The 16,994-nt window shown below is 29.3% G+C and overlaps 1 protein-coding gene across 2 annotated transcripts; it reads left to right on the top strand.

Annotated features, from left to right (window-relative positions):
• On the top strand, positions 1 to 4,648 carry LOC105776889 (integrin-linked protein kinase 1). Of its 2 annotated transcripts, none has more exons than XM_012599833.2 (12): positions 1 to 530; positions 619 to 693; positions 775 to 870; positions 1,374 to 1,459; positions 1,617 to 1,737; positions 2,040 to 2,119; positions 2,507 to 2,566; positions 2,707 to 2,813; positions 2,964 to 3,049; positions 3,439 to 3,560; positions 3,778 to 3,889; positions 4,301 to 4,648. In XM_012599833.2, exons 1-12 carry the CDS (start codon positions 210 to 212, stop codon positions 4,394 to 4,396), a joined length of 1,362 nt encoding a protein of 453 aa, XP_012455287.1. In that variant the 5' UTR covers positions 1 to 209; the 3' UTR covers positions 4,397 to 4,648. The 2 variants fall into 2 exon arrangements, with proteins under 2 accessions (XP_012455287.1, XP_012455288.1); XM_012599834.2 differs by having other exon boundaries at positions 4,237 to 4,648.
• Positions 4,649 to 16,994: the final 12,346 nt, after the last annotated feature.

The following is a 16,994-nucleotide window of genomic DNA, read 5'->3' as shown; positions in this document are numbered from 1 at the left end:
CGTCCCATTTTTTTTTTTTTAATTTTATTTTCCCTCTCTTTAAAACCACCCCTAAATCTTTCTCTCTCGGCTCTCATTTGATCCTAATTTTGTTTTTCAAAATCTCGTTTAGTTAAAGGCTTCAATCAAGTTCAAAATCATACTCATTACCGCAAAAAGTAGTAAATCATTTTATTGATTTTCCTAGTTTTTTTTTGTTTTTTTAAGCGATGGAAAACAAAGCGGCGGTGAGGTTTATGTTAGGGAAGCAATCGTCGATGGCGCTGGAGAGAGGTAAGGATGGATCCGATGGAAAAGGTATAGAGGAAGGAGAAGATATAGATGACGGAGTTAGGCTGATGTATTTAGCCAACGAAGGTGACTTGGACGGCATTCGGGAGCTCTTAGACTCCGGGATCAACGTTAATTTCCGCGACATCGATGATCGGACGGCTCTCCATATTGCTTCTTGTCAAGGACAGAACGACGTCGTCTCCTTGCTACTTCAACGTGGCGCTACCGTCGATTCTAAAGATCGCTGGGGAAGCACTGTAAGCAAAAAAGCAAAACCGCCTCCTATTTTTTTTGTTCTTTTCTCTAATTTTTTTCCCTAATTTATGTTTATTTTTGGTGAAATAGCCTCTGTCGGATGCTATATATTATAAGAATCATGATGTGATTAAGCTTTTGGAGAAACATGGAGCTAAGCCTTTGGTGAGTTTTGCATCTTTGATCTGGATTGTTTTTTATTTGCTGAATTTTTTAATGATACTGATTGTTGAATTTTGGTAACAGATGGCTCCAATGCACGTAAATCACGCGCGTGAAGTCCCGGAGTATGAAATCGATCCAAAAGAACTTGATTTCACTAACAGTGTCTACATTACTAAGGTAATCTCTTTTTTTAATAATAAGTAACTGTTCATGATTTCATAACAACTGAAATCATAGTTATCTGTAGGATTAGTTTTATTGGTTAACTGAGGAAGTCTTGGCGACTAGCTAATATTCACCACATTGCACTGATAAAGAGGAAACAGTTACATTGTAATGCTTATCGAAGTTTGTGAATAATGCTTGGAATGTTTGAAATAGTGGCCGGATTATTGCACTGTGAGTTCTTTTGTTTCTTCTAGTTGTGGTGGTAACTTTGACCATACAACGGGGAGTCGCTAGACCATTAAAAAATCATTGTTTTGTTGCATAGAGCAAACAGTTTTGTTATCTATGCGATGTGGGTTTGAAGTTTGATAAGATACACATAAGAAGAATAGGCTCTTTTTGTGACTTCATGTTTCAGTTGCATGCATATGCAACAGTAACTCATCATCTGATGAGTCTATGCTTTTGCATAGTTGCTGATGATTTAAGACATCTCTGTGATTAAATTTCAGGGAACCTTCTGTAGAGCCTCATGGCGAGGAATACAAGTTGCTGTAAAAAAGCTCGAGGATGAACTTATCACTGATTCGGATAAAGTGTAAGTTGCTCATAAAGTGAGGGATTTCTTCCTTCTTCATGGAAAAGAGAGGGGGTTTTGGGGGGTGGGGAGAGGCAGTGGCTTGTGGGCTTGGAAACACTGGACCAGGCTGGGTTCTTCCATTCCCATTAAATATGTTATTTGATTTTTTTTTCAGGAGCGCATTTAGGGATGAGCTTGCATTATTTCAGAAAATTCGACATCCAAATGTAGTCCAATTTCTTGGTGCAGTAACTCAGAGTAGCCCGATGATGATTGTAACAGAATATTTACCCAAGGTTTTACTCTAGCATCTATGGTTTCTGCATGCATTTACTTGTGTCTGATTTCCTGGCTTGCTGAGTTGATTTCGAAACTTGTTGTAAACTTGGTGTGTTACAAATTCCTTTTGTTGTGTATGAAATGCTGAATAATTCGTTTATATGAATTGCAAAGCCAAATCTCTGTTCCCTCTTTTTTGGGTTATTTTAGGGATGATAAAATTGCAGATGGATGACAGGATTTTGTAAAATATGCTCTAAGCTTATGTGCTTCATTAGCAGTTAGCTTTTCAAATTTTAATTCACTATCTATTTTGCAGGGAGATTTACGAGCTTTTTTGAAAGGAAAGGGAGCATTGAAACCAATGACAGCTCTGAGATTTGCACTTGACATTGCAAGGTTTGTTTCCATATTATTGCAGTGGACTTGATAAACTATTGCTTTAGTATGCCATATGGAGAGAGCTGTTTTCCTTGTCATAAATGGGCAGTTTAATTTGAGAGTTACAGCAAATTATGAATGAGTATGTTTGCTGTTACATGGTCACTATCTTCGTGAAGAATTTGATAGGCAAATATAAAATCTGAAATCATGATAGCTTAGTTTGACCAACAAAAAAAAAAGAAATCATGATAGCCTAGTGTAAAGAGAAAACTAGTGGTGATACATGTGACTGCACATGTTGATCTTAGATGAATGAAATTGAGAATTTATATTTTTACTGGGTGCTAGATTGCAATAGCTGAACTTGGAAGATCTTTGACATTTTCCCTCTTTTTTTTGTAGGGGAATGAATTATTTGCATGAGAATAAACCACCAATAATTCATCGTGATCTTGAGCCTTCGTAAGTTTTTTGATATTTGTTTATCGTTTCCTAACAAAATATGTATGTATGACCAAGAAATAACTTCAGTTTTGTATAAAAGAATTGTTGTCTCCTTCTAAAAGTCTGCGCCTCTTACGTGCCTGAAATTGGAATGACAGAAACATTTTGCGGGATGACTCTGGACATCTGAAAGTCGCAGATTTTGGTGTTAGCAAGCTGCTTACAGTTAAAGAAGTTAAACCTCTAACATGTCCAGTGACATCTTGTGAGTTCTCTTTCTATTTGGTTCTAATTGTCCCCCTTATTATGTAAGCAGTCCTTTTAAAAAAATTATCTGGACATGTTGGGCTTCATTTTGATATTTAACAACTTCTCTTCTCTGTAACCTGAAATATGTTGATTGTTGTTGTCACAGGTCGATATGTTGCCCCAGAGGTTTTCAAAAATTATGACTATGATACCAAAGCGGATGTGTTTTCATTTGCCCTGATTCTACAGGAGGTAAATTATCTGAGTCCATGGCCTGTCTCAATCGCCCTTTATCATGTATCATGTGTTGTTCTGTCCCCCCCCTAAAATGGAAATTTTTTTATTTAGGCCCTTTATAATTTATAAAATATTAAATTAGTAATAGTAAAATTGTATTTTGCCCCCCCCAAATAATAAAAATTTGATTTAATCCTTTAAAAATTATAAATATATAAACTATTAAAATGGTAAAATTACATTTTTACTATTGTAAAAATATACAATTTAATTTTGGCCCCCTAAAAAAAATTTTCTAGCTCTGCCATTGGTCTTTTGTTTGTTTTTCTTTTTATTCCTTTTTATTCTTCGATAAAGTACGTTGCAACAGGCTTGATAAATTGTTTAAATGTGGTATACTTTAGATGATTGAAGGCTGCCCGCCATTTTTTACAAAGCAAGATAACGATGTTACGAAGGCATATGCATCAAAGGAGCGTCCACCTTTCAGAGCTCCATCTAAGTATTACGCTCATGGGCTCAAAGAGTGAGTACTAGACTTTGCCCTCTTCAATAATGAGGTGTAGCCATTTAGTTTGAAATTATCTCTTTCAAAGTTATCTGTTATCTTTTGAAGAAATTTTAGTTCTGTGAATTAACTTTAAGCATATCAGTCATTGTATTTCTTTCTGTCAAAATGATTAATCTACCTGGGGGCCTCATAATATATAAAAGATATACTAATGTTATGCTCCCGCTTACAGGTTAATTGAGGATTGTTGGAATGAGAAGGCTGCTAAGCGACCAACATTTAGACAGATAATAAAAAGACTGGAATCGATCCATGACAGTTTCAGTCATAAAAAGCATTGGAAGGTATTCTTTCTTTCCTCAAAACTACCATTCCCTTGCACTCATCTTCTCTGAGTTTGCATGCATGCTTGTACATTGTCGTATTGCCAGTGGAAACACTGATTGTCAAAGAAGAATGCAAACAATTATTCAGATATTGTTTGAGCGAATTAGTTGCTTCTTGATAAACAGACAAAAATAAAGTATGATCTACAATTGAAATTTGAGGAATACATCAACTTTTGTAATTTGCCATTTTTGGATGGCCAACAGAAGTTTGATTGGGCTACTCTTTACAAAATGAACATCTGTTACATTTGGTCTACTGTTTTGGTCCCTTGCACAGTTAGCATTTTGGTCCAATTTTGCAGGTGTGGTGCAATCTTTTTTAACTATTAGGCTGATAATTGTTCTCTACGGGTGCATTATGTTCAGGCTAGGCCATTAAAATGGTTTCAGAGTCTGGAGGCAATGCTGAAGAAAGATCATTCTAGTTCAAGCAGTTCATCTCATTCTACTGGAAGCATATGAGCGAAGTGACTGAAGCTTTATCTTCCAAAGCTTATATATAATTGTGCATAAATTTTCACACCATTGATTTTTTTTCCCCTTCTGATAATTTGTTTAGTCATTAAATATGATCTTCCAAATTTGTTCTCTCCCTTTGCATTGTGTTTGTGGGCTGAGAACTGCATTTGCACTTGTATCTTTTTCATGTAAAAAAAAAAAGAAAGAATAGTCATAATCCAAAATTTATGCAAGGCAGGCAGGTTCTCGAATGAAGTATAATCGAGCCAAGCCGAGTTGAGTTTAAGCTTTACACTTGAAGCTATCAAAATTATCTAAAAAGAAAAAAGGGTATATTTATTTACTGGGATCTGATGCTATGGTAAAACTTTGTGGGAAATTTGCTGCGTTAATCATTTTGTTGAAAAGTATATAAAATATATTTGTTGATAGATAAAAAGAATGAAAATTCAAACATCAAATTTCGTTTTTTTCTTAAAATCAATAATAATAATAATAATAATAATAATAATAATGGTTGATGAAAGTAATGGCTCAAGAAATCAACTTCACTTGAAAGTTGAAAATGCACCCCATCGTTATCAAATCGATGTTTACAAAGATCTTTTGGATCACTCTAGTTTAAACAATAAGGAATTTTGGTATTAATATCAATGTATACCTAATTTAACACATTATATGCCAACCCAATTCTTGAAAGAATATACTCTTTTTTATTGGTACAATTTAATGAGTTTGACAGTTTATTTTACATTTTGTGTCAAAATGTAAGATATTTTTCTATAAAATTATTTAACTAGAAAGGATAGAAAAAAAGACATTAGAATATTTATCTTAAAAATATCATTGAGGCTTTTGTATTTGGAATCGGGTCATATTCTATTTTTTTTACTTAAAAAATGGGTAAAATAGTACCTACATGTTAGATCAAAGAGCAAACTAGTTTAATTATTAAAAATTTCATTATTTTTACTATTAAAAACTGGCTTCTATGTGTCAACATGTTGTACACATGGCAAACCACGTGTAGTTTGTTTGGTTATTTCGTCAACTATGCTAGTTTTTAATAATAGAAATGGATAAAACTTTTAACAAAAATAACTATTTGCTCTTTGATTTAACATATTTTTTGAATAAAATAAATAAAATACAATCCAACTCTTAAATAAAGACCTCCATCATGCTTTTCGCAAATATTTACTTAAATTCAAGGAGATTTATGGGAATCCATTAAAGTGGGATATTCAATAGTTGAGAACCAATATCCAATCCCACCATCCCCAGGTTTACTTTATGAGATTTCAGCCAGCATCTGATCCTGTGGGGGGCCTTCATGAATGGTTGAATAAAGGCTTTTTTAAAAGAAAAAAAAGAAGTTGAATTTAAACCCCATCCAGACATTGCTTATTCATTGACATTAAATTCTAATATTTATTAAAAAAAAAAAAGAAGACAGTAAGCCTAACATACCTTTCATATTATTGAGTACCTTCTGGACTTATCCAAGACAATTTCAAAAAGCTTGTAAGCACAGTTTCTAGTTTGGGAACTGCCTTTAACATGCCTTTGGGTCCACAACTAGTTGATTAATGTAGGACCTCACTCCCCTTCCCCACCATTGTGGGATCTTTATGGTACAAATTGGTTATTGCCAATTGCCAATTCGCAATGCGATCACTGTCATGTATTCATGTACTACTTTCCCAGCTTATAATGTCATTTGTAGTATTCAGGTGTAGTGTGATGATTGTTTATCTTATTTTTTAATTATGTGATGAGAAGATTAGTCACTATTGTCGGTGATGAATACCATGGTTATGATAAAAATAATAATAATGTCATTTGTTAATTCGAGTGGTAAGGCATTTGATACTCTTTAATTAAGGTATGGGGTTTGAGTATTGCAAATAGAGAAAACAGAGCTATGAGCAATGGTGAGCAAAACTCAATTCGATTCGAAAAATTTAAATTTTGTTCGAATTTCAAGTTAATTGAATCGAGTTATTCAAGTTTTTCAAATCAACTCAAATAAGTAATTCGTTTTTTCCGGCTTGAATCGAGTTGAATTTTACAACTCGAATAAGAAATTGATATAAATATCCCTTGAGTCCTTGATAGTTTAAAAAATGTGCAAAGATTTTATAAATATATTTAAATTTTAAAAATGAAAAAATTAAGAAATCTTAAAAATATATAAAATGTTTAAAAATAATTTTTTTAAAAAATTCCAAAATTATAAAATTGAGGTGTTAAACAAGTAAATTATCAAATCAAGTTCATCATACTATTTGTCTTGTTTTTATTTTATATTATTTTAAAAGAGTTATCAAATATATATGATATTTATGTTCCTTAATTTGAAATTTAGTCATATTATCAACAAGATTTCAATATGACCGGTTTAGAATTTTAATTTATCTTAAACAAATCTATTTGATTCAATTTCATTTCACATGATTTGGGAAAAATTCAATTCAAGTTATGATGATAAAATAAAACTTATCGACTCAAAATTGTTTCACTCAATTTGACTCGATTCAATCGAATATTTAAAACTTATTTTACATTAAAATATGCACCTCAACTCCTCAACTCCACTCCAAATTTAATTTCAACTCTAGAGGAACTATTAGACAATAAAAAAAAAAATCTCATACCAAAACAAGAAATTGTGAGATTGATTGGATTTGCTTGTCCCTTTTATCTACTTTGAGAAAGATAGGAATTTGGTACATTTATGAGATTGTGCTTTATTCTAATAAACATTATTTTGCAACCAAAGGTCCAATCATTTCAAATCAAATAAATTTCAAACTCACCTTAAAAAATCATGATATAAATATCGTTATCAATATAGAAGAATGTGGGTTCGAGTGTATTAAAACGCAGGAGAGGTTATGAGTAGTTTTAGATATTGTGTAAAAAAAAACAAAGATGATCGAATTAATAATAAAATAATTTTAAAAAATATTGATGCAAGAAATAATAATAATAGAAACATGCTTCTAATAAAACAAATAAAAGCAGGTAACAGAAAAAAGGAGGAGGAGAATTGATGAAGATGTTGGATTAAATCTAGAAAAAAATTGTGATTAACCAACAGATCATGAATAAAGGTAGGGAGCATCATAATACAGTAGGTTTTTAAATACTATGGGATGTAACACCATCCACACAGTTTTGACCTAATTAATTTAGGTTAAAGGGTTATATAATTCTTAAACTTTTCGAAAATATTAATTAAATTTATCTGTAAAAATATATATTTATTAATGTTTTTTATTTTGACTAAGACAAAACTGATACAGCTATTAACATTGCTAACATGTTGCTAATGTGACAGTATCATGTCAGCAAAAAAAAAGAGAATATTTTTATTTTTACTATATGAACCGTACAACTATTTGTTTAAATTTATTCATTTCAAAATTTATTTTTTTAAAAAGTATAAATTTATAAAAACATTATTAAAATTTATAAAATATTCTGAAATTTTTCAAAATAAAAATAAAATTAATAAAAAATTCAGAATAAATATGAACTGTCCAAACTCGATGTGAACCTAAATAATCAATGTAGAGATTCACTAAAGATGTTTTTTTTAATTATATAAAATTTAAAATTATTTTCTTTAAAAATAAGCTTAAATATACATTTGACCACGAAGTTGTCATTTTCTCCAAAGTTGGTAAAAAATATTGTGGGAATTATATATATCCTCTAATTGAAATTTTCTAAGTAAAATATATTTTTTCGGATATTTAAATCTTTTAAATTCAATTTATTTTTTAAAAAAATTCAATAATACCATGACCGTCGCATTACTGGTGGTGTGGAAGTACCTCAGCACTTGGCCTGGGTACTCCACATCTTTGCTTGGGTTCCATTTTGATGGTATCGACAACTTGAATCCATTCCCATTCTATGGCATCAAATCTGTGTTTGTTTTTGGCTTTCCAAATACATTTCCTGCATCCAAATCAACCCACTCATATGTTTTTCATTTCCGACTTAATTAAAAAAAAAAATTTGCTGACGTGGTAGTCATTGACATGAAATGCCACATCAAGGTTATTAACAGCCATGTCAGTGCTGCAATGATCAAAGACGAAAAAACGTTGATCAAAGAGTTTAATTGATGCAAATATAAGAGTTTTAAGGGTTTAATCAAATATTTTTCCGTGAAAAGACTTAATTGAATTTTTTTTTACAAAAGTTCAAGGATTTATATACCTTTTAGCCATTAATTTAATAATAATTATTAAAACAACTTATTAAAATAAACTTTATATATTGCAGCTAAACAAACCTTGTTCTTTAGAAATTAAATTATCGAGAGTAACAAAAGTAAAATTAGAAGTATTTATGAATCGGATTGGGCTGAGGTTCGATTCCAAAAATATTTCCAAGCTCGAGCCTGAGCTTGGCCTACTCAAATTCCAGACCTGCCCAAAAAACCTATTTTACTATTTAAAAAATAAAAAAAAAATATTTTTATTTAGATTTATTGTAAAAATATATAAATATTAACAAATTTATATATGTGTATATTTTATTTATAAGCAATAAAATAAGTTAAGTCAGGCTAACCCAAGATTGAAAAATATGAACCCAAACTCGACCCAAAACGGAATGAATCGACTAAATTGGATGAGTCACATGGCCCATAAACACTTTTAAATAAAACGTATTTGAAAAATACATTAATTTCACAAAATCATATGAAAACCCAAATTGATGGCATAATAAGTTTTTTTTTTGGGGTTAAAATATTCTCTAAGTCTCTGTACTCTGCATACATTTGGAATTTAGCTCCTATACTTTTATTTCAAGAAAAATTCAGTCTCTATTTTTTTATATAAAATGCAAGTTCCATTCTTAACATAGTTAAATTTCTTTTCTTAAATCCGGTTCATTACAATGTCAACTTTTATAATTACAAGATTGTTAAGTGAGTTTTTTTATTTCAAAATGTCACACCAACAAAATTAATAATAAAATTTTATATATTCCACAGTAATTTTATATATTTTAAAATTTTATTAAAAATGATTACACAAATATTGAGGTTAATAAAATCAAATACTACAAAACCAATATTTATTTAAATATGATGTAATAACATATAAGTAAAAAAAAAGCTTCCTTAAATGTTTTGATTAAAATCAAGATACCAATTTATTTATTTATTATTATGATTTTAAAATTTAAAAAATTAAAAATACGGTCAAAATAAATCTGAACAAATAGATGTCGGGATTGCATTAATGGGGATTAGGTATTTGCATTGAAAGAATTCACTTTCTCATGAAAAATCAAAATCATTCCATTCCAAGTTTAGCTTAATTTGTGGTCCCTTCTAATATTATGGCACACAGAATATTTACCTTGAATTGGTAGCATTTTAATTTTCCACTTTCTTTCTCTCTTGTTATTTTTTCAATATATACATATATTGTTGTTATCAACACTATACGTACATAATCGAGACATAGAATGACTGATGGAAAATCCAAGTCATTTGTCTTTTCTTTTCGGTTTTTATAATAGCCGATTAGATGTTAATTCGATTGGTATCGACATTATTGCTAGTATAAGAGGACATAGGTTTGAGTGCGCTGAAGCGCATTATCCTCCTATTTAAGGGTTGAGGAGGGGCTATCGATAGTTCTAGACATTATGTAAAAAAGTACAAATATAATAAAAACCTATAATGAAATTAATGTTAAAAAATAAAAATAATTTATATAAAACTCATCAGCATTATAACATGTACTCTTCATTTTTTTTACCAATTCTTCGATAATCATTATAAGAGGATGTAATTATATTGTAATTCTTTATGTCATGTTTGATTGTATAAATTGTAATTATACAATTATATGTTTTAATTTTTTAAAAAATATTAATTATTATAAAAACTATCAATAATACTTAAGAAAACAATCTTTAAACAAGTAACAAAACTCAAAATCAAATCATCATATACGTTAGTCAAATAAAGTATTTCATAATATGGTTACTATTAACAAGTAAAAATAACCGGTTGAGTTTATCTAATTGGCACGGGCATTATTATCAATATAGGAGGATGTGGGTTCAAATGCGCTGAAGTGCATTATCCTAAGGGTTGGGGAGGGATTATGGATAGTTCTAAACATTGTGTCAAAAAGAACAGATATGATCAGAATATTATTCAAAAAGCCCAACACAATTTTATCCAACTACGTACTCTAATATTCCATATTTGTGGGGTTTTTCATTATCTAACATTAAACATATAATCATGTACATCGATTGGTCATTCACTGACCAAATATAAATAATTAATATTATTTAATTTAGTTAATTATTTAGTAAGGCAAATGTATCTTCAATAAAAAAAATTAATTTTTTAAATGAGATTAATATAGTATATTTTTAAAAATAAAATATATGCCATAAAATTAAAATGATAGTATTGCTGTAAAAAAAAACCATCTTAAGAATTGGATCTACATGCGTGTTTGGAAAGTTACAGTAATTACAATTACATCCAATTTTAATTATTAGGCGACTTTTTAAACGCATCATTAATATATTTTCGCCCTTGTTATTTTACCAAATTCCTTTATGGTTATTTTCGACATATAGCGTTCCTACTTTTGCTTGAAAGCTCTAACGAGACTTATAACTAGAGGTGTTTATAGTTAGGCAGAGGTTTGATTTATTTAAAAAAAAAATTCAAGTCCCGACCCATCCCACCTCAAAAAACCATATTAATGTTTGAAAATAATAAATATATTTTTATATAAATATTTATATGTTTTATGATTAGATTAAAATAATATATTTTTTAAAAAATCATTTTATTTACATTCGAGCAAGATTGGGCCATGAATAAAAACTCTTCATCTAAGCCCAACCCAATTTGAATTGGGATGATCGGGTCAAATCGGCTACTCCACCCATATACAACTCAACTTATAAGCATGACTTTTTTTTTACACAATCTTTAGAATTATCTATAATTCTTCTTCAGCCCTTAAATAAGAAGATAAAGCGTATTCGAATCCACAGACTCTTGTACTAGCAATAATGTCAATATCAATCGAATGTACGTAAAAATCCAATTGAATGAATCACTCAGGGCTAACAAATGCTAAAAATGTTAAACCACTTGTTTTAATTGTTCTCTTGGTCTACAAACTATTTTTGTGAAAACCTAAGATGGACCGTTTAGTTTAATATTTATTATTAAAGCCATGCATGTCTGTATCCATATTTGATTTATTTATATAGATACGTTTTGGAAAATAGGAAAAAAATAGCTTTCATTTTACCCAATTTTCATCAAACATCAAGGACGGTCCATTAATTAATTAATATATTATCTTTTCTAGCAATGGGTGCTTGAATTTTAAACTAGTTTTACCTCATTTGCTTTTTCATTACCTTATGGGAATTTTATAAAATAAAAGGGTTAGAAATGTAAAAAGTTGGACTTTCCAATATAAATTATCCATAAAATTAGTCTTAGTCTCTGCTTATTTCATTTATTAAAATGTAAATGTTTGATAAAATTAAGGATAAATCTTAAAATTATATATGAACTTTGATTTAATATATAATTTTATATATGGACCTTAATTTGGTGCAACTATGCACGTGAAACTCTGGTTGTGATTTAAATCTATACTTGAAACTTTAATTGTGATTCAATTATACTTATTTAAAGGAAAAAATACATCAATTCATTTTATATTTGATGAATGTAATATATCAATAATTGTGTTAATAATTTACGAGAATTGGTTTGAATCAAAATTTGATATATAAAATTGCATAAAATCAAAGTTCATGTATACAATTGCATATTAAACCAAAGTTTATGTATAGTTTTGAAATTTATCCTAAAATCAATTATTACACATACTATTTATTAGATCATCGATCTTCTATCTAACCAGTTAAATCGTGAGTTTAGCAATAGCCAACAAATAAAAAATATATATAAAACTCAAATAAATTATAGTAGAGAAAACTGATCATTTTATAAATTATAACAATAAAATTAAATATATCATATTCAGTTCGATTTTAACAATTTTTTATTAGATTGACCTATTCTTTTTCGATTCATCCATTTTAATGTTGTAAGATCAAATCAATGGTCAAATCGATTAGATCATCAATTTTTGTGAAACTAGTTAATCGTGAGTTCAACCATGATAAAATAATAATAAACTGTTAGAAGATTAGTAAGAAAATAAAATAAAAATAAAAGCATAAACATTTATTTTATAAATTATAACAACAAATTTAAATATACTAGCTTCAACCCAATTCTAACGGTTTTTAATTAGTTCAATCATTTTTTCAATTTATCTCTTTTCGATTATATGATACCGATCGAACGTTGAATCTATTAATTTTAATTCAATCAATCAGTTAAATCTTATTATAAAAATTATGAATATTCAGGATAGCCAGAAATCTAAAAAAATCAATAATCATGTAAGGTGGACAGCTAATATATAAAAAAATTACAGTCCAATCCCAACAAATAATCAAATAAATATGATGAAAAATCGTATTTTGAAACCATTTTTGTTCACATTCTAATAATAATGGTGAGAAAAAGGGCAATGGTTGTGTTGTGGTCCTTACTTTCTGAATTCTGAAGCGTGTAATTAGAGTTTCCCTGCTGTGACCCACAAACAAATGACCGACCAATGAGAGCAGTGCACTTTCTGTTTTAGAAATGAGAACCTCTAGACTCTAACCCACGAATGGAAACTGCACTCAAACTTGTGAAAAAGGTGCCTCACATGCCTAACTATACACCCAATTATATAATGCATGCATCCACCTTGGCATATCTTATGTAATCGCTTAAATTTCGGACCTAAATTCAAAATCTAAGTTCCAATTTAAAATAATTCAAAATTAAGTGTTATTTTAATAACTTTATACCGGTTTTGTAACTTAATATCTTATGAATAAGATTCGGTTTAGCATTAGTTCGATTTATCAATAAGTATTGTTGGAATCGATAGCCACGAGCTTCGAAAATGATTAGTTTTTTTTTAATAGATGATGCTTTGATTAAAAAAAATAGCTTAGCAAAAAAAAGGAAATAGAGTGATGAAAATCCGAAATGACCCGAACTCATAATAATGCATCTAGAAAATTTTAAGCTTTACATTTGAATAACTTAAACCCAAATTGATCCGAACTCAAAATTAACACAAACAAAAATAACTCAAAAAATTTAAAACTCTAAATTGACCTATTCATGTTGACCCAAAACTAAAATAAACTAAATGAGAAATGATTGTATAAAACTGTGCAAAAAAGGGATTTTATCTGTAGTATTTTTCTTTTTCACATTATAATCGTGTTAAAATTTAAGCAGTGGACCTTAAGCTATCACTTATTTTTATTGGCAATCCAAGGAGTTAAGTAGAGTGGCCTTGGTTCCGAAAAATTATAAACTTGTATTTAAATCTTTAAAAATTGTAAAATTATAATTTAATATAATAATAAAACTCTATTTGAACCCATTCCAAAAGAATTATGATTCAAATTCGTCCTCCATAATATGATTTCGTAGCTTACTATGTTAGGGTTGTAGAAAAAAATATGTTACACACTCTGCTTCTAATGCTGAAGATGAGAATAACTTTGGGTCAAATTTTGAATGTCAATTGAAGCAGAATATTAATTAATAATGACTTTCTTTACAGATAGGTGACAATTATCATAGTTTTGACCTTAGTTTATTTATAGTGCATGCATGTGGGCTGTGATCTGAATTCAAAAACTTCATTTAATCATCCACAATTTAAGCCTACCCAAATTCAATTTAGCCATACAGTTCATAATTAAAACTTGTCCAAACTTGTAATAATTTTATTCGAAAAATCCAATCCGAAACCTCGATTAAGGTACGATTAGAAAGTTCCGAAAACCAAATTGATTTGATCCAAAACTAATCCCATCTATTCAATTGTAGATATACTTTTGCATGATCAAAAGAGAGAATGGAGTTAAAAGAAGAAATGAATGAAGAGATGGAGCTTAAAGTCAACAGTGTCTAAAAATGTCCAAATGTAGGTAACAAAACAAAGGGACATAAATTTGTGCCCCAAACTTTTAAGTGAAACACAGTTTGAAGTTCCATGGTAAATGCTTCTTGGTTTGTAATTTATAAAGGGATATTCTATTTAGTTGAGTTTGGTTTTTAGTATTCAATCTGGTAATTAAGTTTGGTTTTAATGTTCAATTTGATACCTAGACCAAATAATCCGATGAATAACCTATTAAGCTATACTTAATTGGGATAAGAAACTAAACTCAGATACCAAATTGAACAATAAAGCTACCAAATAGTATAACCTATTAAGCTTAGCAACATGATTCCAATGCACAAAAGAGAGTCAATTACTCACTCCAGGATTTTAAGGTTTTAGCGGCGTTTTTAGTGGGAAAACGCCGCAAACATTATACATTAGCGGCGCTAACAGAAAAACGCCGCAATAAGTAAATCAATAGCAACGTTTATGAGAAAAATGCCGCAAAAGGGGCTCAATATATTTAAATTTGTATTTTGTAATGAAAAAACAATAATTGAAATAAAATCAAACAAACAAGCCGAAACATGGAAAAGTGGTATAGAATGTTTTAGTAGCAATTACTTTTGACTTAAAATTAAAATATATTTTGTGGGTTGAAAAAGATGGGATTGTGATCCTCAAATTATGTATTTTCGTGTCCAAAAGGATTGAGATTTCCATAAAAGCAATTGACTAATTAGTTTGATCATTAATATGCTTTTCTAATGTCTAAGTAATTATAGTTAGACAACTAAGATTAGAAAATAAATCTCAATAATTTAAATTCATCACCTAATTTTTAATTACTTATTTATACCAATAAAATGTAACACCCCTAACCCGTATCCGTCGCCGAATTAGGGTTACGAGGCATTACCGAACAAATTCAACATTTTTAAAACCAAACTGATCACAACGTAAAAATTTAATTACTTTCGCATAGCTATTATAATTTACAATCAAAATGTAATTAACATCGTACTCAAACCTATACATGCCATAAGATTGAGTTCAAATATTTAACAAAATACCAAAAGAAGTCGATAGTGTGATGGACTATCTTGATGATCCCCGAGCTCAGAAGCGTCTCCAAAATCTATAAAAGCAAATGGACGAAAACAAACAAAGTAAGCTTTTATAGCTTAGTAAGTCTATAGCATATCTAAAATACATATAAAAGAATCATATAATTCTTTAATTAAATTTATTGAAATCACAATTATCAATAATAATTACTAATCAAACATTGCTATATTAAGTCATTTTGTTTAAATCTAAATGGATGTGTATTTTAGCACTTAATTTTTCAATTTATCAAAGGTATACCACAACATATGGATATCTTCCATACAATTTGACCAAACAGAAAATCAATGGTGCATTTGAAAAGCCACTTAGTAATTAAAATTGAGCGTAATTTCTTGTAATTACATATGTATGGAATTTTGGGTAAATGTTATAATTATTGGGTCTCAATGAACTGAATATAATTGGTGCACCCAATTATTTACTCCAATTCTTATGAAAAGTTGAAAAAATAGAGAAATTACTCAAACGAAATATTCACACATCTAGTAGAGACCGACCAAACAAAAAACTGGCTGGAATACAGGTATTTGGATGGTTTATGAAATGTAAGTTCAAAAATCGTGGCTACCCGAAATTGAACTAAAATATGTTTTTTTATTTAATATATAATTAATTTAAAATTTTAATGATATAAAATAAATATTTTATATTTAAAAGATCTTGAAATTTTTTTAGAAATATTTATGAAAAGACTTTGGAATTTTGTCAAATAATATTCTAATATCATAAAATAAAGATTATTTTTTTTCAAAATGAGTCTAAAAATTCAAAACAAAAAATTAGTATGGAAAAATTGAGAATCGAACCGAATTATGATTGACAGTTCAAAAAATAAAAATAAAAACCCAACTGAATTAAACCGAAATCACCCCTACACTCTAAGTCCAAAGGGAGACTCGAATAAAGACTACCACTTGCTTTTTCGGAGACTTGAACTCAGGAGAATTCTATGGATGAACATGTGTTAGCTACTAGACAAATCATAAATATTAAATTTCTTAAAATTACACCTTCTTACAATTTCTATAATGGTGAAATTTAACCAATTCCATTTTATTGGAACGTCCTGCCTCATGTAACCATGATGGAAAACTATTGTTCGAGGTAATAAAAATAATGTTTTTCTTGTCATCCAAACAACAAATCTATATAACTATGATTTACTTTCAAAAGAAAAATTTTGTTATAGAAGAGAATTTGAAGTAAACAAACGTAGCCTTAGCCTAACGTCTCATCCACCACCATTAATAGTCCTTTTCAAAAGGGTCCCTTTCTCTTCTCTCTCTAATGCAATGCCATCCCTTCGTTCACATGAAAAAAAAATAGAAAAAAAAGGGTTTAATGGTTAATGGTGTCTGAACCATTCAAGTGATGATTCCCAACTTTAACCTTTCTTTTTTATTCGCTTTAACTTT

This window comes from Gossypium raimondii, chromosome 10, assembly GCF_025698545.1.
Source record: "Gossypium raimondii isolate GPD5lz chromosome 10, ASM2569854v1, whole genome shotgun sequence".
In the NCBI taxonomy this organism is placed as follows: domain Eukaryota; kingdom Viridiplantae; phylum Streptophyta; class Magnoliopsida; order Malvales; family Malvaceae; genus Gossypium; species Gossypium raimondii.
Note: the sequence above shows the minus strand (reverse complement) of the source record. Positions and strands in the feature narration are given on the sequence as shown.